The following is a 24900-nucleotide window of genomic DNA, read 5'->3' as shown; positions in this document are numbered from 1 at the left end:
TTTCCCCTAATTGATGATGGCTGACTTACAACTTTTTTCTACTGCCAATGCCTTGGTCTCTTTGCCTTTCTCGACTAATGCATCTTTTGCCGTTGCCAACACCTTCGCCCTGCATTCTACCATTGCCAATGACAACCTCTACGCCTTTATTACTTGCCTCGTCACTAGCCACTGAAAGAAAAAATTGTAACAGGGGATGGCTGTCAATTTACACGTGCGTAAAGAGATAATTTAGATATTTTACTATATGTGTTAAACTCTCTAACAGAGATCTGTAATTAACTTGAAAATGTATAATTTAGAGGAATAATCTAAATAATTAAAAGTTTATGTGACTATATAAAAAAAAACATAAAAATATAGAGATAAAAATATGTATTTGGCCCATATTTAGTCATTTATGACTGCCATGACATGCGTGGCAATTCCTCTATAAATGGCTGCATGCATTCTCAAAGTCCAGGCAAGCCAGCCACTTCTTCTTCTTCTTCTTCTTCTTCTTCTTCTTCTTCTTCAAACTTCGATTGCAATTAAATATATTAATTAAGCTCTCTTCCCATCACTGATCACAGTCACAGCCAAGCGATGGCCTTCAAATACTGCCTTCTCTTGGGTCTGTTCTTGGTGGCCGCCGCCAGCATGGCAATGGCAGCTCAAGCCCAGATGGGACTTGGCGGCGGCCTCCTCGCACTGATGCGAATTCAAGGCACTGTCTTCTGCAGCGCCAATGTCACCGACGTACCTATCAATAATGCCACTGCATCCCCAGTTTTCCCCAGTAAGTCACCCCACCCCCCATATTCATTCATTCATTCCTAGCTAGCTAGTTTAATTAATATAATTTGCTCCCTTAATTTGTCCCAGGAAGATCACCATCATTAATTCAATCTCTTTTTGCAGAGAGTACATAAGAGTGATTACGCACGAATATTATGACCCATCTCCAATATGTTCAAACGAGTTTTAATTACCTCATGCGATGAATCATATCAATACTGTTAGGATGAAATCACACATTTAATGTAATCCGGTCCCATCAACAGGCCGACATACGATTACATTTTCAAAATCGACTCAGTTATATATCAGAATCGCAACAAAACTAGAAACCCTAACAATTAATTCTCACAATGCTATCTTATGTATTGGCTACGACCCTTTTGGGTCACCGTTTAGCTCCTTGGCCATACAATATTGGTATGGTGCTAATTCAGCCCTACAATCCCAAAGGCTTCCAAGTGTTGCTTATGCTCTCTTATATTTGCCAGCCCTTTGGTTATTGTTTGCTCTTAGTTTGCCTTCAGCACTGATGTTTATCTCTTAATTAGCAAATAAAGAAAGAAAACAAGTTCTCACAATTTTAAAATAATTAGTTGGTAAGTAGCTATTAGATAGTGGTATCATGTACCTTAAACATACATAATCACAATAACCTGATTATATATATGCAGATGCCGTAGTGCAATTGCAGTGTGGAGCAGGAAACACAGTGGTCGCCGGCGCCACCACCGATGGGTTTGGACTTTTCTCCATCGTCTTGGACCCTCTTCAGAACGTCCTCTCCACCCTCCTCACCGGCTGCACCCTCGTCGTCAAGACCCCTCTCTCCACCTGCAACGCGAATCTTCCGGCCGCCGGCCGACTTCTGTCCTCCCTGCAGTTCGTCGGAAACACCCTCGTAGGCCCCTTCAACGTCTCCAACGTCGTCCCCGCCGGATTTCAGTTCCTTCCGAACCTTAATTAACTAACTAATTAAGAATAATTGCATCATATCAATGGGGTTGGTTGCTTTAATTGCCAATTTGCCATATATCTATATATATATGTGCGTGTGTGCGTCTGTCTGCAACTGCAATCCGCAATCTGCAACCTGCAGTGTGTGTCCTGTATTTTAATTTCTTTGAAGCTTTCTATATATGTCGTGTGTTAAAGACTTAGAAATGATGAATTTTAATTCCATGGCTTTGCCATATATAATATATGGCTGTATTATTGCCATGTAATAATTATTGAAGTATAATTACCAAAGTTTCTTGTTTAATGTGTTGATTTTGTGCTTCAAGATTACTGTCCTGCATGCAAGCAGCTGCAAATTCAGGCCTTTAACTATCACCCTTACATTAACTAACTTCCTTATAAGAACAAATACCCTTCCTTTGGAAGAATTCAGAAACTGAGTTGGCATATATTCTAAATTAATTAAACCATACCCACCCTCTTAAGTCACCTTAAACATCTTGAATTTCAATATTATAATGACACTATCCATGAACAAATCCGTTTGGATCAGGTGGCCGGAAAAGATGGTCCAGTCACAGAGCAAACACAGCCAAACTCAATCAGGAACGGACGCCAAGCCAGTTGGAAAGAACAATAATTGTTGCATTTGGCATATTACGTATTATGATAATAATAATAGAAATGCTATTTGTACATATAATTCCTTTCTTTTATATTTGAATAATTTGTGTAAAAGTTATTTATATAATAGTATTTATACCAATATATAGAATGTATATATTAAAACTAACTATAATACTGATAAAATGTGTAAACTCTATGTCTAAATAACAATAATAATGAGGAGACAACAATTAATGATGAACCCTTGTTCAGAACTTATAAGGGCCTCCAACCCATGCATAACTGTAGCAAAGTTTGTCCATTTTCATGGTTTGTGGGCTCCCAAGGTGCATGTTTTGTTAGGTCGGCCGGATAGATAGATGAACTTCTGGGCCAACGCACATAGCTTTGTTTGTCTTTCCAGACAGCCTTTTCTTCTCTTTCTTGTCTTTACTCTTTATTATTACTGTCAAATAGTGTCCAATATGCCATTATTCCTAGCTCTATATATAATATAATACTGTGTGCCACCACCTCAATAATTATAGTTGTACGTGGATTTTCTCTTCTGATTTGGTAAGAAAGAAAAGAAAGACGTTTTTATAACTCTAATTTGTAATTTTTTAATCAATCATATATTAAGAAAAGATGAGCTTAGTAATTAATTAAGTTCAAATGAGTTTAGATCCGTGATTTATTTATCAAATGGACCACCAAACATGTGCAGCCTTTGACTGAAACTGGATGGATGTGGATTATTAATTATTCCTCTTCCCACCATCTTGTTTTTGTTATCTCCTTTAATTTCTTTAGGATTATGGTTAGTTGTACAGCACATGCATGCTCAGCTAGCTAGCTAGTGACTAATTGTGATGCTTGCATCTCAATATTTTCTTTTTCTTTTGCTTTGTTTGGCTAGCAAGAAAGTTCACTGAAATACAAGGAAGACTCCTGGATTGAGACATCCTGGGGTCTAACCCCACATCTCGCATTATTGTTCTAAAAGGTCACTACAAGTATGAACAAAAGTTGGGCCATCATGCAATAATCAGGAGACAGCATTGATAGAAATAGAATTTTCATAAAATCAATACACTCACTGCACCAGTAATTGCTTCCATGAGAGGTTTTTTTCTCTTTTCTTTTTTAAAAAAAATACTTCTATTTAACTCCTCGTGAAAAGATTAAAGAATCAATTTTTGTAACTCGTAAAATGAGAAGTCCCGTTGTAAATGATATATATATATTTTTCTTACTACAACAATCAAAAACATTAATTTTATGTTTATGTATGTATAGTCATAAATTTTGAACTGTCGAGGTGCTCCTTAATTTAGAACTCATGACAAAAAAACTCATGATTTTTTCAGTAATTGTTAGGTAAACATTTCTTCCTTATTTCAAGCTCAGGATCGATTATTAATAGGAAAATTAAGTACATTAATACTAAAAATATTACACAAACTAAAAGAACATAATAAATGGACCAGAAAAGCAATTAAAGCAACATGAATTGGAAAGTAGCCTAAATAATGCAAATCAATAACCCATTTCATGTTCACACAGCTGGCTCACAATCCATAACATGGATAAAGCTATTTGTACAGAAGGAATGTATAGAAGGCTTTACAGAATATGAAATGATAAAATTACCCCTATGATAAATGACCCAAAACACACACTCTCTCTCTCCTCTCTCTCGCCCGCTGCACCTCGATTGGTTTGCGTGGTTGCGATTGTTGAAGATTGCAGCAGTGAGACAGAGAAGCGGTAGAAGCAAGGTAGGTGACGAGAGGCGGCAAGGAGGGGAGGCGCAAAGACGAGGCAGCAAGAGGAGGCGAGGCGGTGAGGTTGCAACGACGAGAGTCAACGGTGAGGTTGCAGGCAACGGTGAGGTGGGAGAGAGAGAGAGAAGGGAATGAACAAATCGCGTTATAGTAAAAGGGTTCTGTGAACCCCTTCTTTACAAATGTCGTGGTCCAACACAATATATATGACAGAATCTCACATATAAACAGTAGAAAGGTTACAAATTATCAACATCTTCTTCACATATCCATCTCTGGAATTTGTCAACTTTGCGCCCCATTCAGCATTGGACTTCCCAAGATTATTCAGCCAAAGAAATTGACAGTGATTTAACTTTCTAAGACTAACACAGAATGGAAGAGTAGAGGGTGGCAAATTATAAGAGGTTTCCAAAACTGCTTAGCTTGCAAGCGAGAAGTCTACTGTAAAGCGGCGTCATTTTTAGCCTCTTGCAGCCAACAGAGAAGGAATGGCATTAAGGTTTGTGGTGGTGTTAGTCTTATTGGGAGTCTCCCTTTTCCCAGAAGAAGGCTTACTGAAGGCCCTAATTGGGCTGGCAAATGTCCAACCCCAGCTCCTGCTTCTTCCATGGGCAAGTGGTCCCACCGCGGACGGTGGCGGCTGCGGCGGCTTGCCATTCAAGTTGCTGTCATTATCTTCAGCTGAGGATGAGGAGGTGGTGGCCATGAGCCCACTGAAAATGCCACCACATTTGACTCTCTCCCTGATACAGTCCTGTCCTCCGGCTCCACCGTGCACGGCCGCAGCGGCGGAGGCGATCCTGGGCTTGCCTTCTCTCTGAGACTCGACTCGCCGGAGAGTGCAGTCGCCGAACCCAGTTGAGATCCGCTCGAAGAAGTCCCCAGAGAAGCTCCTGCTTCCACACCCAACCGACCTGGATCTGGACACCTTGCTCTCGAGCGCCGGGGCCCCGGCCGGAAACTCCGCCGGCTTCTTGGAAGAAGACGAAAAGCAGCCGTCCTTGGAATGCTTGGCGTCGAGCCTGCTAGCGGCGCCAGAGTGTTTGGAAAGGTAGAGGAACGGCCAGAAACTGCCTCTCTTTCTTGGGCTGAGCTCCGCGCCGTCCAAGAAATGGACGCCGCGCCGGGGCGTGGTGGTGGATTTGCTCCTCTTGAACACAACGCTAGCATGGTCCTTCTTCTTGTTCTTCTTGTTTTGGGCGTTTCTAGAATAATGGTGGTCAAAATCATGGGTGGTGTTGGATGAAGATGAAGAGGAAGACGAAGACGTTGGAACGACATTGTTGGGTTTTACGGAGAGGGTGGTGGTGGAGGAGGAGGGGGCTTCAAAGTGGTGGGATCTGAAGGAAGGGGATGGAGAGGAGGAGGAAGAAGGGAAAAGGGAAAGGGGGAAAGAGGAAGAAACGAGCTTGCCGAGCTTTTCCTGGAGGCAGAAGGCGCAGATTCCGCCCCCGGGGGCGGGGTTCCTGTAAGGGTGATCGGCGCATTGCATGTTGGCTTCGCCCGTGTCTTCTTGAACCCCTACTGCTAGTTCCGTCGCCGCCATTGATGATTCTGCAAATAACAATGCCACCTAGCTCTCTCTGAGTTCTTCTTGTTCCAATGAGAGTGAGAGAGAGAGAGAGGGTTGAAAAGGGTTTTGCATAAGAAACGGAGATATATATTGAAGCATTGGAGGTGGTGGTGGTGGTGGTGGTGGGGGAGTGGAGGAGAGAGTCCCCAGGAGGAGCACGTGGAAGCCTGCCCATGTTTAATTATAATCTATTTACAGAAATACAGTACATGGAAGACGACGACGATACATGATGGTGATCAGCTCACCCAGACGAGACGACAAAAGGCAACCCCCCTTCTCTCTCTCTCTCTCTGTCCGCTTTTTGTAGTCTTGTTAGATTGGAGAGAATCTCTGACCTTGCAGCATGCTATTATTCCAGAGGAGAAAATAAATAAATATATTTTTAAAATTTATTCTCAAAAATGCTTTCATCCCAAATAGTAATAGTAATAGTAATATATAATCACACCTTATACAAAATACTTTTCACATTTACGTAATTAAGTTATCATATCACATGTTATGTCTGAATATTTTTCTTAGTAACTGTTAAGATGATATATATATAGTTGGTTGCTCATGAGTCTCAATTTAATTCCACTGCTATATATGACCCTCACGCCTTCACTGCCACTGCTCCTCCATCATGCGTCCTCCCTCCTACTGTAACCACATCAAGCGATAAATAATATTAGTTTATAGTTCAACATAAAGGATACTTTAAATTGGGTATTTATGATGTAAGACCTCAGATGTATCCATCCAATGGCCAGCAAGTCGCCAAAGGGCAGGCATCCCAATTATTTGTTTTTAGTAAGCAAGCACATCCTTTATTTCTCAATTTTTAAATTAATTTGACTGAACTTCATTTACATTCATATATATATATATATATCCCTCCCTTCTTTCTTTCTTTGTTTCACGTGCAATCAAACGAGACGTGGCACCCAGACATTCACAGGACCACTGTCCTCCCTTTGACACCCTATTGTCTGCATTAGTCCCTAAATAATAATTAATAACACATGCAAACAAACATTTTGTTTTATGATTTTTTTCTCCCTTGCATTCTTCTTTGCACAAAGTTAATTAACTTCAGTTAGTATAAACAGATTCTAACATCAATTCAAATCAATATAATCAAATCCATTTAGTTCAATTTTTTAAATCCAATTGACATCCAATCAAGCCTGAATTAAATCACAGGCTGGGTCTAATTAGTTTGAACCCATATTTATAAAAATTCCGCACTCAACCTAATTGACGAACAGGAACAGGAACAGCAACAGCAACAGGTACAGGTACAGGTACAGGTACGGGTACCATTAACATGATCTGTCTCCTTCTTTACCTTTTTACTTGGTAAAAAGAAAACACAACTCCCATTCTTCAAATTGGATCGCCACAACAAAGACAGAAAACAACAACATTTAGACTTGGTTTAAAGTTAAAAACTATATTATTATCTAAAACTCTGCAATGCAACACGAAACCAACCAATCAAATACAACTAGTCGTGGATCCCTTTGCCGTCGCCAATACAACTAACTGCCCATGCATTTATTTGGCTTTTCCAGGCCTCCTATTTCACACCATCAATAAAGGGTTAAGAGGCAATGGGAAAGCAAAGCAAAGGGAAGGGTGAAACTTGGGCAGGAAAACTACATTTCAAGGCGATGCAACATGAAACCTGATCTTAGAGGCGAGATTTTGCTTGCTCCGCCGGAGAACTCTGCAATGGAATGAGCAAATGTTATTATTAGTTTAAGAAGATTCGAAGATAGAAGCATCAGCTACTCAGTTTACAAGACTGAAAAAAGGGCGTTACATACACCATTCACCACTGCAGTTATATTCACATCACACAAAGTATACCTGACGTTTTATATGCTTATTCAGATGTCTAATCTTCTCCTCAATAGAGGGTTGGTCGGTGTCATTCAAAACTGTGGTAGAGGATACACAGTGTAATATAGTGAAACCTTAAAGAGTGTCGAGTGTAATTTGCTCTAACAAACTAGCAATTCCAGACAAAATTGAACGGCAGTAATGAATTCGGTAATACTTCTGGCTCAATTCTTTTGCTCAATATTATACAGGACGAGAGTGATGATTACAAGAAGTCTAAATTATGCCAATTTGTTCCAGAAATTGGGTCCAATATGCACAATGAAGAAGTGGATTTTAGGGTTCCAAGGACCTAACTATACAAAATTTTTTAACACACAGAAATAGTATAAGATTTGTGCTCAAAACTAGTTTATGTTTCCATGGCCATGGTAAGGAGTAACAGATGATGATCACACACTAAAAGTTGGTTCTTGAATTATTAAATAGGCAAATCAGTACAGAATACTCACCAGAGGGGCCCCCTTGGCAGCTCTTTGAGCCAAGTAAGCACAAGGTTTGAAGAACTCTCCATACATGTTTGACCATTCTTCCAATCTCGAACAGATATACTTTGATCCGAGGGAGTCTGCCCAGAATAAGATCCCACCCCTATAGCCAAATTTGAAACCGACGTTAGTTAGAACAACAGTTCTACATGGTTTGCAGGAAATGCACCACAGTTGGATGAAACCAAAAACCTGTAAGGCGGGAATCCCATGCCCATTACGGAAGCAATGTCAAGGTCTGCTGCTTTGACTGCAATACCCTCGGAAAGGACTCGGCATGCCTCATTCACCACAGGGAAGAAAATTATCTCCACAATTTCCTTGTCTGACAATTTCATCATCTGTATCCATATTCAAACCCACAGACTTCAGAAAGAATCTAAGCAGAACTGTTAAAATCAGAAAATAAAATTTTACACGGGTATGTTAAATATTCAAGATTATGCAGATATTCTGAAATGTAACACACACACTACTGTTAGATCACATAACAAAGTGTCAACAGATGCTTGACATCCAACCCAAAGTTCCAGGCTATTAGGTGGTGCTACTACTTTGACCCAAAATTTTTCTTTTTTATCAAATATAAGATCCAAGACAAAGTCTCCTACCCAAATCCATTCTGCGCTCCTAGCAGGTCATGCCACCCTACCTACTGCCCCTGGAGCACTTGGCGAAGAATTAGATCAAGAATTGGGCCGCTCTAATGAAACTTTCCATGTATCAAGTGCTTACTATAGAACCTAAAAGCTTAAACTATTAGGTTGTATTGCCTACATTTTTCTATGACCCGGGAGTTTCCGTCCCTTATTCAATGTGGGATCTATGACAAAACCTGGTTAATCTAGGTGTAACTTTAAAAATAACCCTCAAGAATTTAACTGGAACAAAGGAACCGGAGAGCGAGAGAGTGAGAGAGAGAGAGACCTTAGGGTCAACACTAACACCAGAGATTTCCCTTGCCTTCTGAATATATTTCTTTATTTCAGGATCTGGGGTTGCCTTGCGTTGGTTGTCATAAATATAGAACCCTTTGCGAGTACTTTCACCTAAAACAAGTGCCATAGAAGCATAAAAAGTGTGTGACTAAACAAGAAGCCTGACAGTAGAGAAGCACAAATACAAGTTGCCACTAAATTTTTGACAGCAGATTCTACCTGCTCTTTTATCCTCCTGCATGAGTGGAATTATCATTGATTTATAGGTTCTTTCAGGAAAATTTAGAACAAATTGACCACCAGTGGCAACTGCAACCCCATACCCAACCAGATCACACAATCTGCATGCACAAATTATATAATTAAAAGCCAGCTTGCAACATATTGTACTTCTTTTAGAAGAGATACCAGATAATGCTGTCATAACATTTTGTGCACCTGAATGGACCCATAGGCATCCCAAATTTGGTGATGATCTTGTCAATCCGATAGATATCAGCACCATGTTCAGCAAGTAAAAGGGCAGCTTGAGTGTAAGGGAAGAAAATCCTGTTAACGGCAAAGCCAGTGCAATTTCCAACGACAACAGGGGTTTTCTTTATCTTTTTCCCGACATCCAATAAGTCAACAATTACTTGTGGAGAAGTCTTTTCAGTACGGACAATTTCCAAAAGAGGCATGACATGAGCTGGACTGCACCAAAAGAAAAAGCCATTGGGTTAATCTAGTAACTTATGAGAGGGCAAAAAAAAATATGAAAACCTATTACCAGATTTTACCTGAAGAAATGTGCTCCGACAATCCGATCATGGGACTTGGTTTTTTCCCCAATCAGGTTCAAGTCAATTGTTGAAGTGTTACTAGCAAGTATGCAGTGTGGAGGGCAGTATTTTTCAAGATCAGCAAAAATTTGTTGCTTCAAAGAGACATTCTCAATAACCGCCTGTTTGGAGCATCAAGAACAATATACTATAAGAGCAGAAAACCTAAATAGAAAGGAAAACATGACAAGTTAAGATTTAAAATTATTCTTTTTTACCTCTATGACCATGTCTACATCTCTAAAGCTTCCATAATCAAGGACACCCTTAAGAAGAGAAAAGGTTTTTTCAAACTTCTCTTGCGTCATTTTCCCTTTCTTGACACGGCTTTGCAAATTGGCTGAGTAAAAGGAATGCTAAATTAGAATTAACAAACCACATAAACAAAAGAAACTTGGACTAAGAAAAACTGAAAATTTAGTATGAACACTATACTCGGGACTCACTTTTGACTCTACCCAGACCAGCCTCTAGGAACTGCTTGTTCACTTCCTTCAGGACCACATGATAGTTACTAAGAATCAATGCCGTTGCTATTCCAGAGCCCATTAATCCACCACCAAGAATTGCAACCTTACTTATCCGTCTTGGTACCAGGCCTCGGTCAGTGATGCCAGGAACCTGTTATAATGGTAAGCAAAAGATGTTACAACTGTAATGTTCAACATGCCCAGCAACTATCTTTTTGGGAGGGGGAAGGGGAATGAACTATGATATAGGAGCAACTATACCAAGGATCCAGTGAGCATGTATTCATACCCCCTCTAAGAAGCAGACATCTTAAAAAATACAGCCCTTTTTTCAGATAGGTTTGTTTATGTATACTTTTCAGTGGTACAGGAAAAAAAAATCTAAGATTAACTTTTTTTCCTATAACATACAAGGCCATAAGACATGGCAGTTTTTCCTCATTAGAGTAATTGGAATCAGTAGTAGAAGCTTTGCACAATTTATGCTCACTTTCTTAAAGGCTCCTAAAATATGTTTTCACGTCAACCAATGTGTAGAAAAATCAAGCCAAAAAAAAAAAACGAATTTTCTTATGAAGGAAAAAAAAAAAAAAAGAAAGAAAAATCAGGAGCAAGTTGAACCAACTTTAAAACAACCAAATCAGAAAATTGCTTCAACATTTTCATTGGGCAGTAGCATTGCATTGGTATGCCTACTTAATGGCCTCATAAAACGAGTTGTGGCCACAAAACCAATAATAGATTATGACATACAAAAAATAAACAGTGTTATCTACAACCACTAACATCAAAAAAGCAATTCTAATTCCAAAGTTACCCCAGACCAAAGAAATAAATTCAAAGAGTCTAAAACCACATACCACCTAGTACGATTAAGGCTTATGATAAGCATTAGAAAATCTTCTAATTCGAAAGTTACCTAGTAGGATTAAGGCTTATGATTGTTGTTGTACTAGTCTAAAGAAACACAAAAAGTAAGGTGACGATTTGATACTGATTACCTACTAAACAGGTCATTTTCATCTTTTTGTTCCTTTCTGAAGTAAAGGGAATTTTTTATATTGAAATATCTAGCAAACTACCACAAAATTTCACTGTGCATACAGATGATTTTGCTTACAGAAGTGTAACAGAATCAAATTTAAAACCGAAGTGAAAAATTGTGGCTTCTAGCAAGAGATAATCCTATTGCAAGGAATCACAAATATTTTTGAAGTAAGCAAGAAACAAATTGAAAAGAAGTGCAACCATCCTAACATCATACCCTTGAGGTTCCACGTTGAGCAAAGAAAATGTGAACCAAGCTCTTGCAAGTATCTGACTGGGGAAGATCTTGGAAAGCTTCGGCTTCCTGCCAATATGATATTTAGAGTAAATATGGCAGGCTACCAGCAATTTGAAGAATTTGAAAGAGAATCAGGGGCGGGTTAGAACCTTCCACAAGCCAGCACGGGGACCAGAAACTATACCCTCCTCCACAACATCAATGCAAATTAATGGATGTTGAAGGTTGGGTGCTCGTTTACGGGTCTGATCTCTTGCAAACTTAAGCATTTCCCTTGCCTCACCAAGAGGCTCTATCTTGTCAGTCTTGTATAGGCTAGCAACCCATGGTCTTTTACGTTCCAAAATATCAAGGGCCCACTGTCGAGCAGTGCTTACCAATTCATCTGGTGCAACTATGGCATCCACTAGCCCCAAATTGTGAGCTTCTTCCCCTCTGACTGGTTTTGATGTCTATCAGAGAGAGAGACAGAGAGAGATCAAATAAGAAGCTTACAGCTAATGTTTTATATTTTTTAGCATAAGCAAGAAAAAGGAAAGCAAGTTGCAGAATACCAGCATCATTTCAAGGGCCTTGGCGAGGCCAACAAGACGTGGAAGCCGCTGCGTGCCTAAGTCAATTTAGGAGCATAAGAAGATGAATAGGAAGAGAAATACAAGATTCAGTCACATCTGAAACCATGAACATAAAAGAAAATGATATAAAATTACACAGTATGATGCAACGCAAATGCATCTCTTCAAATGGATTACAACAGCAATTTTGCTATAAACACAAGTTCAGAAGGGGGTAGAGGACTTGGGGGAAGGGAACAATTAATTTCCCAGTCATAAATGTTACATCTAAACTCTCCACAGTCACTTTCGAAACAGGGCCTGATAACTGGCTCAAGTGTCTAACCCCCAACCCACCCCTTATCTAGGGATGCATTCCTACTCCCACTTAAGCATATGATACTTGACCTGATTACCAAAATAAGACATACCAAAGAATTTAAAACTACAATCCAGACATTTGATAGGCCTCCGGTGCAGCGGACTTACCAGAGACGCATCAAGCATCAAGCACCAAGGGCAGAATGGTAATAGGGCAGGTGCTAGTGTAACAATCAGCATGTGCGCGAGGGGTAGAATAGTAATATAGCTATGCTGGTGTAACAATCAGCATGTGCGCAAACGATTCTGTTCTAGAGAGCAGAAGAGGGGTAGGAACAACATATAAACAGGTGGAGAAGGATATAGAAAGGAAGGAGAAATTGAGTGTAAATAAAGGAGAGTTCTGGGCCTCTCGAATGCCCATTTTCTTTCATTCATTTTTATTACTCGTAGTCGGGGATCGCTACTCAAGCAGTGTTTCTTCTTTACACTATCGGTAATTCTATCAATTTTCGGTGAATCTATCAACATTCTTAACTAGCTTGGACTTTTTGCTCTTTGCCTTTTTGAAGGACACATACAAAATAAGTCTCCCATAGACCACAAGCATATTTCATCAAATAAAGAGAGAAGAGATGTTGAATGGCTTTTTCTCCATCATAGCCATGTCTGCTCTGAACTGTTATGAGAAAATAAATAAATAAAATAAAATACTCCTTAAAGAGGTACAGGGCTTACCACATGTTTGACTTTGTCTTAGTGATAATTAAATACAAAAACAAAAATTCTTCAAACAAAAGCAGTTATGCCTTGAAATTTAATCAGACTTGACATTCCAAATCCATATAATGTTGCCTCTTGATTCTTCCTTAATGTGATAGTGCAATGAAAAAACTTTACTGAATATGAGAGACCATTTTATGCTGAGTGAGAAACCATCTTTTAACCAGATCCTATTACATCTTAAGCAGAACAACAGCCAAGATATGCCACATTAATTGTTGAATAAGCATTCATTTGCATCACAAGAATTCCAATCCCCATAATTGGATGCGAGAAACCTCTTAACCAGATCCTATAACATGTAAGTATACAACAACAACAACAACATATCCAGCCTTTATCCCACTATTATTACATATAAGTATAACTACAGAAAATATATGACCACATTAATTGTTGAACAACCAGCCACTTGCATCACGAGAGCCCAAGCTCCATAACCAACTAGGAAAATAGTTCACAGAATCTGAACTGTAGGAGCCATTTCACAAGTTACCATGTTTACCCATGTAATTTTATGGGTCAAATTAACCCTCTAGTTTTTGGATGTTCTGATAAATGGCAATACATGATGTTCTGATCAATGACAATACAAAGTACACAAAACTGAATAGTATGTTGCCATAAGGATCATTTACCAAATGCTATGCACTCAATTACTACTCTCCACCAGATGATCAATAGAAAATAAAACTGTTGTGTCTAGTTTAGGGGTTCGTGACTTCTTCAACATGACAAATTTCATAATTGCCACCTTAACATTTCTGCACATCTGCTATAAAAGTGGAAATTCTGATTATTTAAAACTGACTCAGAAGTAAAGATGGTTGCACTTAACTAACATCCATTAAAGCCTCCTGCTCATCTCAAAAGACACATGCAACAGTTAGGGGACTGCTTAGAACCCTTTGCCACAGTGCTTATAGTTACCTTTAAAAAAGGTCACAGAAGAGATATATCAAATGATCAAATGCGCTTAAAAAACCAGCAATACCTCCTAATCCAGGAATTATCCCAAGCTGAAGTTCGGGCAAGCCTAGTTGGGCATTAGAAGTACATATCCGTCCATGGCAGGCCTGGAAGGTTATAACTTCATTAAATGAATTCAAGAGCACATCATGGATCCAATGAGTGAAGCAGCACATACCATAGCAACCTCCAGACCTCCACCTAAGGCTAGGCCATCAATAGCAGCAACAGAAGGTTTGTTTGCAGCTGATAAAGGACATGAGCCATGAGAAATAAGACAAACTGTAGGGACTGCATAACATAACATGAGAAGGAAATAGATACAAATCAACCATATACCTTCTACAGTATCCGTAAGAATCTCCACTGATATAAAACCAGGTTTTGGAGGTGCAACTGGGAACAAACAAAACATGACTTTAACGAAGATATGACTGTACGGTGCAAGAATTTCAATGCATGAAAGGTATACCTACCCTTTCCCCCCTGGACACTACCAAATGCAGTGATATCAAAACCTCCAGAAAACTTGCCATTTGCACCTGCTCCAGCAACATAAACTATTAGCTTCTCTAACTCTCAACACTTAACAAAATGAGAAGCCATCATCTCTTCAAATTTACCAGTAACAACAATTGCCTTCACGTCATTCCTTCTGAAGGCTTGATTATAACTCTCTCTTAAGCTCTCCAATACTGAAAAGGTGAAAAAGGAAGAGAGAATGAAAAAAAGTTATACCACTAACTCAGGACAAGTAGGAATCCAGCATCTATTTTGTTAACTAAAAGAAAAGATCATAAAACTCAAGCTCTGTTTCATAACAGTTTAAACCAGATTTCTTGAAAAAGGTTATAAAAACAATGGCCCAAGTGAATTTTTGGTCTTCCTGCATTTGAGAAAGAGAACTGCTTCCAAAAGGCTAGGGAACTTTTAGCAATGTTCCACAACTTGGCCAAAAGCATAAAAAGTAGATGCATACATTCTCTGTCATATTGATTAAGATAATGAATAAATGTATACATTGAAATGGATACTAATAACGGCATAGAATGACTTAACATTAGAGAGGGAGGAACGGGATACAACAAAAGATAGGCTATTCTTTGGCACAGGTTTTAAAACAATTTTTTTTGAATTCCTAGATACAGAAAACTAAAACAGAACTTAATATTTATGTGATTCATTGTTAAAGATTAAAATAAGAAATTCTGGTTTTGGGGGCAACAACCCCGGGAAACATCAAACTGTTGATCTCTATTCTTAAATTCTTTTATTTACTAGGCAGCAATTAGGAGAAAAAGACAGTAAACCTAATATTCACAATATTTGCAGTTAGTGAAAAACGTTTCTGGAAACTTCATTCCATGGAAGCATGATATCTGAAAAGACTTAGACCAAATAGGCACATAGATTGTGAGATAGACAATTACCTGTTGGATAACCAGTAAGATGGTCAATACATGACCAATAGCCAAGAGGCCAATAACAAGCCACAAGTTAGATACACACAATAAGGCTTGCTATAGAAACAAAACTTGAAAAACAATCAAGTGCGCAAAAAATAGAGTTCAATACCTTATGCTAACCTTTCCTCTTTTGTTTATGAAAGACCTATGTTTACAGGTAAAATAAATACAACGGAAATAGACATCAATGTGAACAGATCTAAGTTAAAAGCCGAAAATAAGTAAGAGATACAAATAATGAGTAAAAACCATACAAAAAATCTGACATAGCTAAGTATGTACTCTCTAGATCAAAGGAACCTTAGCAATCTTTATTTCATGGACTGGAAGTAGTACGGGATTCACCAAGTCAAGCAACTATTCATTTAAAAACAGCATATTTAATTTTCTTATTCAGCCTTGCATAAGATGAAGCAAAGAATTGAAACATAAACAACAAAAATAATGTCCAAATATCTATATTTATACATTTAGCCAATATGAAGACACGGTTCCTCGTTACCCAAGGGGACCTAACTAATTAGAATATAACAGCGCCATAAGTACAAAATTACGCGGATAGAAGGGTAAAATTAAAAAATCTGACACTCGCATAAACCCTGTGAGGAAGCAAGAAAATATGTCCATTTCAATAAATTATGCCAATCAATATAATTTCTGAAAAGGCCATTGGTGCTATGTGATCGTTGCCACAATCTAGAGCTCAACAGGATAATATTTTTTCTTTTTTGAGTAACCTCAGGGAAAAATTGAATTCGGCCTTGATGTGGAAGTGGACTTTACAGTAACAATAAATTAATAATCGCCAAGCACACAGAACACTATAACTGAGTGAAGTGACTTCCTTAATATTCTTTCACAACTATCGGATTCCATTTTTTTCCCCAATTTTTTTACTAGAATTTGAAGAAACTGAGTAGAGACAATCATAAAATACTTAAAACAGTCTGATCCAAACATCAAGGCAGCTGGATTGATGGCATCCAACGAAGTCATTCACACAAAAACACACAGAGAAACATAAACACGACCTGATCAGCATATAGTGCATATAAAAGCACCAATAAAACACACACAAACGGATCACAAATACATGCGTACGGTACCATCAATGGAGAGGGAATTGACGGGAGGATTGAAGATTGTTATGACGGCCACACCGTCTGCTCCGACCTCAATAGATGTTCTTCCCATCTCTCTCTCTCTGAAACTTAATTTTTCTCTCTCCGTGGTCTGGAAATTGGGGATTGTCTCTTATCGGTGGCGTGGACGCCTGTTCACGGTGAAGTTTGGCGGTGTTCGTAAGAAACCGAAGCCGATAGCTATTGCGATTAAATTGAATTTATTTATCAAATTGACATTTGGATATTAATAAATATCCATAGAAATCATTGGAGGTATGCTCCAGTCTAGAAATAGAATAGAAAAGAACAGAAGAAAGAAGCTGGGCTGGGTGTGCATCTCACGCGCCTTCCCCTAGAGTTATCTCACACTCCATTCATTCGATGACGTTGCGTAGGGGATTGATATTTGACGATGGATCTTTGTGAACAAACAAGCCGTGATGATTTTAAAGATGTATTATGTAAATTTTTAATAATTTTATAATAATTATATATGTAATTAATAATAAATTTATATATATTACGTCAAACTTATGGGTATAATATGTTTTATAAATTAATTTTATATTTCATTGTTGTTTTAAATATTTTTAAATTAAATTATTTAATTATAAGATTTAGAATAATTTTTAATATTAACTAATTTTAAAATTTATAATAATATAAAAATTTCCAACATATTAATGCATTGTTATGCAAATATAATTGTTCATTATTATTTATAACGTTATATTTATTTAGGCATGATTTTTTTTTATAAGTATTCTATATTTAAGTTAGATAAATATAATAATTAGATATATTTATTTCCAAGACATATATTAAGTGGTTGGATTATGATAAGATAGAATTCGCATCAATAAGTCATAATTTCAATTCTTTACTGTGCACAGTGAGATAAAGTTTCTTCTATTGAAATTGAGAACACGAGTGAGGGAGTCCGCGCAAGAACAATAATGCCAAAATAACTAGATATATCTCATTTTTTTACTATATGATCTCATATAAATTATTTTTGGGAAATTCTATCAACAATTCAGTGAATTACTCTTCATAACCCATAGTTTTATTTCTTCAACTACCCTCCATTAAAAAGCCTTTATTACCTTTACCTAACTATTTTCTCCCAACTACTTTCTTAACTTTTCGCAGCCTAATCTCCCATCACTTTCATTAAATTTTTGTGAACGTTATTCTGATCTTCGCAACCTAATCTTCGATCACTTTCACTAAAAAATTGCGATTCTGATCACTTACAGCGATTACCTTCTTGTTTCTATTAATTTTAATTCTATTCTTGACTTTTCTCTATGGATGATTATATCCAAAAATTGATGAGATGAGAAGAGTTTTATGGAGAAGATGATGAACACCAGATCGTGCACAATGAGCAGGTGGACTATAATGAATCGCACCAGCAGCACATCAATATTCTGGTAACTCATTTTATTTGTAATTTTGGATTGATGCATGCTATTAACTAATGCTGAGAATCACTACAATGACGGCCCGAGCTTCCCGACACATTCTAGTCAGGGATACCCAAGTTCCCAGACTATAACTTGTCGGGGAAGCCGAGCTTCCCCGATGCATTCCAGTCGGGGATACCCAGCTTTTCCCCTGACTGGAATGTGTCGGGAAAGCCGGGAAGCTAGGTATCCCCGATTGGAATGCGTCGGGAAAGCTCGGCTTCCCCGACTCTCAGCTGTTGGGGAACTCGAGGGTTCCCTGACTCGCAGCGGTTGGGTTCCCGACTCGCACCCGGTTCCCGACCGCTTACAGAAACCCGAGGGTGATCCCTGATTTTTCTCGAATGGGTCGATGGTTCCGGGTTCCCGACCCACGATTCCATTCTCCATTCTGTCCCATACTATTTTAAAATTTATATTTTTTCTTTTGTTTATATAAATTTTGTTATTTTAATTTATATATTTTATTCATATTTTGTTTAAAACCCAACCCATTTTTAATTTATGTATCTTATTTTTGTTTTGATAATAGGGATTTGATCATCAAAATTTAGAGAATTTTGAGAATGAGAATGGCGTATCATTTGATGCTAGTCAAACTTTTGTTAGGAATGAGATTTTCAATAATAAAGAAACACTGATTGAATGGGTTAAGATAGTTGGAAAAGAAAATGGAATGGTTATTGTTATAAAGGGTTCTGAATCTGGGGGTATAGGAAGAAAACCTAGAGTTCGTCTTGCTTGTGAACGGAGTAGAAAGTATAAATAATCAAAAAAAATTAGATGAGACAATAGGAGAAACAAATCGTAGGACGACAGGTTCTAAAAAGTGTGGTTGTCTATTTGAGTTACTTGGTGTTAAATTGTCAAATGAACACTCGATGTTGAAGGTTTTATGTGGATTGCACAACCATTTACCAGCAGCTCAACTTAAGGGTCATTCATATGATGGACGACTTACAGAGAAAGAGAAACAAATTATGATAACAATGTCTAATAATCTTGTGAAGCCAATAAATATTTTAATGACGTTAAAGGCAGAAGATGAAAAAAATGTGAGTACTATCAAAACTATATATAATGCACGACAAAAATATAGAGTCATGGATAAAGGTGGTCGATCACAAATACAACAGTTGATGAAAAAATTGAAAGATTGTAATTATGTGGAGTGGCATAGAAGTGATACATCATTAGATTGTATCATAGACTTATTTTGGGCTCATCCGATGGTTATAGAGTTATTTAAAACATTTCCCCATGTGTTAATAATGGACTGTACATACAAAACTAATAGATATAAGTATCCACTGCTAGAGATCATTGGTGTGACGTCACTTGAGCTAACTTTTTCTATTGCTTTCGCATTTATAGATCATGAATATGAGGATAATTGCATATAGGCAATGGAGAGATTAAAGAGTCTAATGACTCATAATACATATCCATGAGTAATTGTAACTGATAGAGAATTGGGATTAATGAATGCAATACAAAAAGTGTTTCCAACCACGAGCACCTTGTTGTGTAGGTGGCATATATCAAAAATGTGCTCGCCAAATGTAAGAAATTATTTGATAAAAAAGGAGATATGGGAGAAATTTATGTTAAGTTGGAACCTGGTTATTTTTGCGTCGACTGAGGATGAATATGAACGTCGTTTGTATGAGTTAACACTTAAGTACTATGCATATGAGGGCGCACTTAATTATGTGAGAAATATATGATTGAATGATTATAAGGAAAAAATTGTTGCAGCATGAACAAATAGAATAATGCATTTTGGCAACGTTACTATGAACAAGGTTGAGAATGCACATGCAAAGTTGAAAAGACATCTTGGATCATCTCAAGGTGATTTAGAGTCATCATGGACAATTATCAACAGTCTTATTGAGTTGCAACATGTAGAGATTAAGGGGTCATTTGAAAAAGTTTAACGTTGGTGCAACATAACTTCAAGCCAGCAATTTTTAGAGAATTGTGAGGTGTTATATCGAGAAGTGCATTGAATATGGTACTAATGCAGTCGCAACTCGCTTATAAAATTGGGATAGATAAAGTTTCATGTGGTTTTGTGATTAAAAGCACATATGGTTTACCTTGTGCACATGAAATTGCAGAGTTCGTGGTACAAGGACGGCCAATTCTTTTGTCAACTGTGCATCCTCATTGGACAAGATTGCAGGTAGAGCAATCAACTTATGATGGTGTGTCATCGCAGGTAACGATTGAGCCAGAAATAGAGAGTATATATAAAATGTTTTATTCAGAACTGGAGCAAGTGAAGCAAGTATTAAAGCAAAAGTTGAGAGAAATAGTTAATCCAGACACAACTTCACTACAACCACCAACCATGAAAGTTAGGACGAAGGGTAAGCTAGCATCGAAGAAGAAAATTCAGGTTGATACATCCACCAAACGTGATCCGTCCTTATTTGAAATAGTTCAATCTGGTCAAGATAGTAGATCCCTAACAACATGGATATCCAAGAGAAACACCAACCGATTCAAGGGGTATGATGATTGTTTCCCACCACAAATACAACCGTTCTTGCATAGTATTGTTAATGTAGAATCAGATGGACATTGTGGAATTCGTGCGATAGCAGGGTTACTTGTATGAGTGAGCACAGTTGGAGAGATATTCGTTTTAGTCTGATAGGAGAGTTACAATCTTTTCGTGCGATGTATACGCAATTATATGGATCAGAAATGCATGTGGATGAGTTACTACATATATTGTATTGCTTTGATAACATTACACCGTGTGAGCATTGGATGACTTTACCTGACATGGGCCATTTAGTTGCTTTAAAATACAATGTCGTATTGGTGCATTTGTCACAGATCCAGTGTCTTACATATCTTCCACTCAGATCGATCTTTCCTCCAGCAGTATAACACAGGATGATTACTATAGGATTTGTGAATGACTGTCATTTTGTGCAGGTATTCTTACTTATTTTGGTATTTATTTGTTTATATTATGGATTTCATACGTTTGTTTTAACAATAATTTTTGTTGCATATGTCATTTATCAAGTATTCCTTAAGACAAGCTCACAAATTCCTCTCGTCGCACTGAATTGGTACAGATTTCAATGTGATAATGCACGTGATTGGGAAACACCATACATATCCAGAATTCAAGCATTTTTATCTTTAGTAGGTCAAGATGTGGCAACACAGGAAGTTTTTGACTTATCTGACACATGATTCTTAGGTTGTGTTTCCGAATAAGGCTCAAGGCAATGATGATTTTTCGGGCAAGTTTAATCTTCATAGGCTTTAGCCCGTGATTGAAACATTAACCCATATCACCACTTATTGGAAGCTCAATTTGAAGTCCATAAGCCCATTTGCTCAAGAGATGGAGAAGCCCAGCCCATTACGTATGATAGCCATGCTTTCGGGCGAGAGAGGAGGACGGTTGGGCGATTCGAGGTTGGGTTTTGTTGGGCTTAGTGGTTTTATTTTTGGAGTTACCTAAGTGATGATTTGTTGTCCATATCTGAGCATTTCTATACTTTGTGTATATTTTCGTATTTTATTTTGTGGATTATATTGCACTAATATCTTGTTTTATAGATTTTCTATTCACAAACTTGTTTCACACAAGATGTATTTGATTTAATTGACTCATAATTAAAGTTTATGATATAAAGGAGTCTGATATAAACAAGTTTATAATATCTTGTTTTATAGATCACTTATAAGTATTTAAAATAAGTTTTGTTAGTAACAATAAAATTACTTTTTAAGATAACACGGTTAGCTATTCGAGTTATGAAAATAATTTTTAAAGAAACTAAGAAAATGAAATCCAAATAGAAAAGGGTTGGCTCCATTTATATCTTGGCGACATATCCGAACCTCATCAAAAGAAGTCAAATAGATAAGACTCCTCACTATAGCAAATACAGATAGTCTCATATTACAAAAAAAAAAAATAATCTCTATCAGTCCTTTTTCTTGTCTCTTGAAAAGGGCCTGGGGCTGGATGATGTGGATCTGAACTCGTAGGTAGTGGATTTATAATTGGTGCTGAAGGTGATGTAACTACCGTCGGTGTTCGTACCGCACTAGAAGGCGCTTCGCGAAATACTATATATGCATGAGACTCAGTAGAAAAAGACCTAGTAGGAATAGTCAAAATATCATATACGTGAAGACATGCCCGTCTCCACGCATCTACATCTTGAGTGGATCCACCTGATATGACTTGCCTAAGAGGAGACAGTGATGCCATGATGCGCTACAAGACACAATTATTTTAAATATAAAAAAGTAAACATAATATATTAAAAAAAATTACAATTACAAAATGAATCTTACCACATCAGCAATGGTCACTCTATCTTGATCACCTCTGTCAAACCCGGATCTATTTGTAGGATTTTGTATGACTCGATGCGTAATGCGATGATACCATGCCAAGTAGTTTTCACTGCACTCCCGTGGCACTCGGGCAAGTCCACCCGTCGGTGTGCTGGCAATAAGTGAAAATCCCATCGAGACCAACTATCATTGATAAAATCATAAATTACCTTATATATTGCCATAGCTCTACCCCGCTTGGCTTCAATAGGGGATAATGGAGGTGGAGGTATATTCTGCATATGCCCAAATTGTCACAGAACCCTCTCCGAATGATATGGCTCAATCACACCTCCATACTTAAGACATCCGGAAAAAAACGCAATCTCATGCAGTGGGTGTTGTGCATGATGCCTTCTATATGGTGTCCATATAACTTGCACATGTTTTAGAATTTCAATGACGAGCAATATTAAGTTGCAAAATATAATGTGTGAACAAAATACCTGATCTTCAGTTAAGTCATCAAGTCGCTCTCGCAAAGATTGCAAAGAATCGTACTCACGAATAGGAAGCCAACGGTGAGGCCTATGCAACTCGTCAGTATATGATAAGTTATGTTTACTTCTAGTCAATGGAAAATGTTTGTATATACAAGCCTGTGTACATTTAATATAAATAATTGTTAAGATATATGGAAAGACATAGTAAAAATATGCACAGAATAATAAAATTTAAATGATTACCTCAAGTAATGTTAAATATTTACAGATTCCCTTGACATCTCTTCTACTCGCGATACCCAGCTGCCTATATAAATATGCCAAACAAGCAGCACCCCATGCATACGTACCAGATACACTCAAGTCTTCAAACAATGCAAGATAGGAAATCGAAATCATGCTACCAATCTTATCCACAAATAATGTATAACCTAATAAAAATAACAAATACGCCCTACTGGTATTGTAGATCTCTTCATCCGGAGCTGAATTTGGTACGTTCATAAATGTTCTTTTCAGCCAATCTAATTTCACATACGGTCCTCGAGTCTTAGTTATCTGGCCTACTACTTCTACTACTGAGACCCCAAGTAAACGACAAAGTAAGTTCTAAGCTTCATTACTTGTCAAATGAGGGACTGCTATAGGGCTACCATCAATTGGTATCTTCAGAATAGTAGCAACGTCATCTAGCGTGAGCGTCATCTCACCAAATGGTAGATGAAATGTGTTAGTCTCGGGTTGCCATCTCTCTGAAAAGGCTGACACAACTGTAGGATTCACAAATCGATATATGGATTCTATCAAAGGTGCCAACTGAGATCTTATGACAACATCATAAATACGTTGCTGATTTGCCAATGGCCAATCAGGAATTATTTGTCCATGGCTATTGTACTTTAATACACCTCTTTCCTATTACATAAAAATAATAAAATAATTACTAAAATTATAATAATTATTTTAAATGTAAAATTATTTTCATAATCGCTTACCTCTCCAGCTTATATACTAACAACAACATGATTTTTAAAACTCTTTAAAATGGATGGATCTTCAGAGCCTCCCAAAAATAGTTCAATACTATCGTCCGGAGCACTAATAGACTGCTCCGGAGCATTAGGAGGTGATGAGTCCAAAGTACATGGCTACTCAAAAATGTGCGCCTCTAAGATAGATGTATCAGCTACAGAATGACTATCATGGCCCTTTACCCCTCCTCATTCTCGTGGAAGCTATCGGACGCTGATGAGATGAAGATGGGCGAGCTCCTTCTACTTCTCCTCCTCGAGTACATGCCATACCTATAAATAAATGTACCATATTAGTTATTTTTAAAATAATAATAATCTACTACAAAATTAATTTAATTCATATAAGAATGTTATATTAAATGTCTAAATGCATGATGACAAATAAAATTGTTTATAATAAGATTAATAATAATTAGATTTATTAGAAAGGTGAAGTGTAAAATTATAATTAAAATAAAAATTAACATGTGAGATTAATATGAAATCAATGATATTTAAAAAATAAATAAAATGGCACAAAACTAAAAAAAATAAAAAATAAATACATTAATAAATCTCCGATTCGGGTTTCTCCAACCTGAAATTGTGGGTTCGAGAACTCGGAACGAGTTTGGACCCCCGTACCTGCTGCCACCATCGTGGCTGATAAAGGTGGCCATGGTGGTTGCCATTGTCGCCGCTAGGGTGGGGGAGGGGGGTTTCTGAAACCCCCGTACCTCGCTGTGCGGAGGTCTACGGGTGACAAAGGCGGCCATGGTG

General features: G+C 37.6%; 3 protein-coding genes across 3 annotated transcripts; 1 reads left to right on the top strand and 2 right to left on the bottom strand.

Moving 5' to 3' along the window:
• The first annotated feature begins 481 nt into the window (after positions 1–481).
• On the top strand, positions 482–2041 carry LOC127811994 (phylloplanin-like). The gene is made up of 2 exons (XM_052352231.1): positions 482–778; positions 1452–2041. Exons 1-2 carry the CDS (start codon positions 586–588, stop codon positions 1742–1744), a joined length of 486 nt encoding a protein of 161 aa, XP_052208191.1. The 5' UTR covers positions 482–585; the 3' UTR covers positions 1745–2041.
• A 2294-nt stretch (positions 2042–4335) lies between these two features.
• On the bottom strand, positions 4336–5976 carry LOC127811435 (uncharacterized). The gene has a single exon (XM_052351302.1). The coding sequence runs from the start codon at positions 5677–5679 to the stop codon at positions 4594–4596; it is 1086 nt and encodes a 361-aa protein (XP_052207262.1). The 5' UTR covers positions 5680–5976; the 3' UTR covers positions 4336–4593.
• An 837-nt stretch (positions 5977–6813) lies between these two features.
• On the bottom strand, positions 6814–17071 carry LOC127811434 (glyoxysomal fatty acid beta-oxidation multifunctional protein MFP-a). Its single transcript, XM_052351301.1, has 18 exons — positions 16798–17071; positions 14849–14920; positions 14702–14767; positions 14565–14621; positions 14404–14471; positions 14251–14332; positions 12153–12208; positions 11748–12050; positions 11578–11664; positions 10290–10464; positions 10062–10183; positions 9802–9965; positions 9461–9715; positions 9242–9363; positions 9012–9133; positions 8277–8425; positions 8049–8187; positions 6814–7420 (listed from the first exon to the last, which is right to left on the bottom strand). Exons 1-18 carry the CDS (start codon positions 16883–16885, stop codon positions 7385–7387), a joined length of 2163 nt encoding a protein of 720 aa, XP_052207261.1. The 5' UTR covers positions 16886–17071; the 3' UTR covers positions 6814–7384.
• Positions 17072–24900: the final 7829 nt, after the last annotated feature.

This window comes from Diospyros lotus, chromosome 10, assembly GCF_014633365.1.
Source record: "Diospyros lotus cultivar Yz01 chromosome 10, ASM1463336v1, whole genome shotgun sequence".
Classification (NCBI taxonomy): domain Eukaryota; kingdom Viridiplantae; phylum Streptophyta; class Magnoliopsida; order Ericales; family Ebenaceae; genus Diospyros; species Diospyros lotus.
This window is presented reverse-complemented; position numbering and strand designations above follow the sequence as displayed.

Excerpts from the sequence above, each read along its gene's own strand:
- LOC127811994 (XM_052352231.1), top strand. The coding sequence starts at position 586 with ATGGCCTTCAAATACTGCCTTCTCTTGGGTCTGTTCTTGGTGGCCGCC. Across the intron at positions 779-1,451 it reads TGCATCCCCAGTTTTCCCCA|ATGCCGTAGTGCAATTGCAG; the intron begins GTAAGTCACCCC and ends ATATATATGCAG.
- LOC127811434 (XM_052351301.1), bottom strand. The coding sequence starts at position 16,885 with ATGGGAAGAACATCTATTGAGGTCGGAGCAGACGGTGTGGCCGTCATA. Across the intron at positions 14,921-16,797 it reads CAATTCCCTCTCCATTGATG|TATTGGAGAGCTTAAGAGAG; the intron begins GTACCGTACGCA and ends TCACCTTTTCAG. Across the intron at positions 14,622-14,701 it reads TAGTGTCCAGGGGGGAAAGG|TTGCACCTCCAAAACCTGGT; the intron begins GTAGGTATACCT and ends GTTTGTTCCCAG.
- LOC127811435 (XM_052351302.1), bottom strand. The coding sequence starts at position 5,679 with ATGGCGGCGACGGAACTAGCAGTAGGGGTTCAAGAAGACACGGGCGAA.